Source organism: Tupaia chinensis, unplaced genomic scaffold (genome assembly GCF_000334495.1).
Source record: "Tupaia chinensis unplaced genomic scaffold, TupChi_1.0 Scaffold146258_1, whole genome shotgun sequence".
In the NCBI taxonomy this organism is placed as follows: Eukaryota; Metazoa; Chordata; class Mammalia; order Scandentia; family Tupaiidae; genus Tupaia; species Tupaia belangeri.
In genome coordinates, this window is record NW_006206114.1 from 3,302 (window position 1) to 6,713 (window position 3,412).

The following is a 3,412-nucleotide window of genomic DNA, read 5'->3' on the forward strand; positions in this document are numbered from 1 at the left end:
AGGACTCACCTACCTACCGACCCTCTTCTAGTGAGTTTCTCAAGGGTGGGATTTGTGCGTGTGTGTCTGTGTGTGTGTAATATTTTAGGCATTCAAAAAGCAGTAGTAAAACTTCAAGCCGAGGGATCAGCAGATGGTGTAATGGTTATGTCACTGGACTCCCACATGACTGACCACGGTTCAAGTCCCAGATCCAGTGGTTTGAAACTCTTTCTGGGCACCTTTGTGTGCGTGTCCAAAATCCCAAGAGGAGAATGGAGGAATGGGGATGATTCTTGTTCTCCACCTCTTTTTCTCTCTCTGTGTCTTTAGCGAGTGCATGTGCCCTACTGTAAAACATTTCTCTTAAAAAATAGATTCAAGCTAGAACACAGCTTACTGTATTCATCACCCGACTTAAGTAAATGCATCTTGGGTAAAGCTGGTTCCCCATGTACATCTTGCACTTTCAGACATATCTAACTATGGGCCAACAGGTGGCGTCGTGGTTGGGGGCACTGGACTCCTACATGGCCTACCGTGGTTCGGTTGTTGGACCTGGTGGCTTGCTTTCTCACTTTCCCTTTCTCTCTGTCTCTGTCTGGTCAAATTAAAAAATAATAATAACAAATGGAATTAAATAAATAACTCTTACAAATGAATAAATACCTCTATCTCCCTGTCATCTATCTATTATCTATTATCCATTAATCTATCATCTATCTATCCACCATCTACTCTATCTATCATCTATCATCTACCTACCTATCACCTCTATGTTCTATCTATTATCTATCTACTGATGTATGTTCTATACAAAAATGCATCATGACTTTTCCAAGAACCTAATATCCTCTATTTTTCAAAAGAATTATTTAATTAATTAATTTATTTATTTATTGTAATTTGACCAAAGAGGGACAGAGTGAGAGAGAGAGGAAAAGTGAGAAAGTAAAATACCAGGTCTAGGACTTGAACCCTGGTGGGCCATGTGGGAGCCCAGTGCCTTTAACCAGCATGCCATCTGCCAGCTCCCATATCACATATTATATATGTCATCTTTCCCTTTCTCTGTTTACCGATCACCTATCCACAGGTCATGTCTACTGTCTGTATAACTGTCTATTGTCTGTTTAGTGTATCTGTCATCTGTCCATCATCCATCTCTCCATCATCTGTGTGTCCTACCTCTTGTCTATCTAGCTATCATCTGTCTATCATTACTATCATCTATCATCCATTCATTTCTCTGTCATCTGTGTGTCCCACCTATTGTCTATCTAGCTATCATCTATCATTACTATCATCTATCATCCATCCATTTCTATGTCATCTGTGTGTCCTACCTGTTATCTATCTAGCTGTCATCTCTCTATCATTACTATCATCTGTCTATCATCTATCCATCTCTCTGTCATCTGTGTGTCCTACCTATTATCTATCTAGCTGTCATTTGTCTATCATTACTATCATCTATCATCTATCCATCTCTCTGTCATCTGTGTCCTACCTATTATCTATCTAGCTGTCATTTGTCTGTCATTACTATCATCTGTCTATCATCTATCCATCTCTCTGTCATCTGTGTGTCCTACCTATTATCTATCTAGCTATCATCTATTAGTACCATCATCTGTCTATTATCCATCCATTTCTCTATCATCTGTATGTTCCACCTATTGTCTATCTAGCTATCATCTGTCTATTAAATCATCTATCCATCTCTCTGTCATCTGTGTGTCCTACCTATTATCTATCTAGCTATCATCTATTAGTACTATCATCTGTCTATTATCCATCCATTTCTCTGTCATCTGTATGTCCCACCTATTGTCTATCTAGCTATCATCTGTCTATTAGTACTATCATCTGTCTATCATCCATCCATCTCTCTGTCATCTGTGTGTCTCACCTATTGTCTATCTAGCTATCATCTGTCTGTTATTACTATCATCTGTCTATTATCCATCCATTTCTCTGTCATCTGTGTGTCCCACCTATTGTCTATCGTCTGTCTATCATCTATCTATCTCTCTGTCATCTGTGTGTCCTACCTATTATCTATCTTGCTATCATCTATCATTATCATCTGTCTATCATTACTATCATCTATCATCTGTCCATCTCTCTGTCATCTGTGTGTCCTACCTATTGTCTGTCTAGCTACCATCTGTCTGTCATTACTATCATCTGTCTATCATCCATCCATCTCTCTGTCATCTGTGTGTCCTACCTATTGTCTGTCTAGCTACCATCTGTCTGTCATTACTATCATCTGTCTATCATCCATCCATTTCTCTGTCATCTGTATGTCCCACTTATTGTCTATCTAGCTATCATCTGTCTATTAAATCATCTGTCTATAATCTATTCATCTCTCTGTCATCTGTGTATCCTACCTATTATCTTTCTAGCTATCATCTGTCTGTTATTACTATCATCTGTCTATCATCCGTCTCTGTCTTCTTTATGTCCTACCTATTGTCTATCTAGCTGTAATCTGTCTATTATTACTATCATCTCTCTATAATCTATACATCTCTCTGTGAACAATGTGTCCTACCTATTGTCTATTCAGCTGTCATCTGTCATCTGTCTATTATTACTATCGTCTATTATTATCATCTATCTATTATTACTGTCATCTGTCTGTCATCCATTCATCTCTCTGTCTACCTATCAGCTCCCCGTGTGTCATATCTATTATCTGTCTAGCTATTGGGTTGTTGGAAAAGTCATGGTGAATTTTTTCTTTTCTTTTTTTCTTTTTTTTTTTTTTGAGATTTTTTTCCTATTAGGCATGTGCACTTGCCAGAAACACAGAGAGAGACAGAGAGACAGAAAGTGAGAAATCACCCCCCAGGTGGGATGGCCACACCACAGTCCCTTCTCCTCCATTCTCTCGGGATCTTGGGCATGCACATGCGCAGGTGTGAGTTTAAGCCACCAGGTCCAGGACTCAAACTGTGGTCTACTATATGGGAGTCCAGTTACATAGCCATTATGCCAACTGCTGGTCCCAACATATTCATTTTATTGCCCTTGTCTGAACACCGGTGGTCTTTCTGATTGATCCAGAATGGTGACCATGGAAGAAGTGAACCTCACCCGGGTCTCTGAGTTCTTGCTCTTGGGATTCTCAGAGGACCCTAAACAGCAGCAGCTGCTTTTCCTCGTTTTCATGAGCATGTACCTGGTGACCGGGCTGGGGAACCTGCTCATCATCCTGGCCATTGGCACGGACGCCCGTCTCCACACGCCCATGTACTTCTTCCTGGCCAACCTGGCCTTTGTGGACATTTGTTTCACCTCCACCACTGTCCCCAAGATGCTGGCCAATCATGTGTCAGGACGCAGAGGGATCCCTTACGCAGGCTGCTTGACCCAGATGTTCTTCTTTATCTGGTTTGCGGGCATCGACAGCTTCCTGCTG

The 3,412-nt window shown here is 40.7% G+C and overlaps 1 protein-coding gene across 1 annotated transcript in view; it reads left to right on the forward strand.

Annotated features, from left to right (window-relative positions):
* The first annotated feature begins 3,067 nt into the window (after positions 1–3,067).
* LOC102473986 (olfactory receptor 1361-like) overlaps positions 3,068–3,412 on the forward strand; it is a 962-nt gene continuing 617 nt past the window's right edge. The window contains 2 exon segments of the mRNA XM_014584310.1: positions 3,068–3,406; positions 3,409–3,412. The exon segment at positions 3,409–3,412 is cut by the window's right edge and continues 617 nt beyond it. Coding sequence (XP_014439796.1) covers positions 3,068–3,406; positions 3,409–3,412 — 343 coding nt within the window.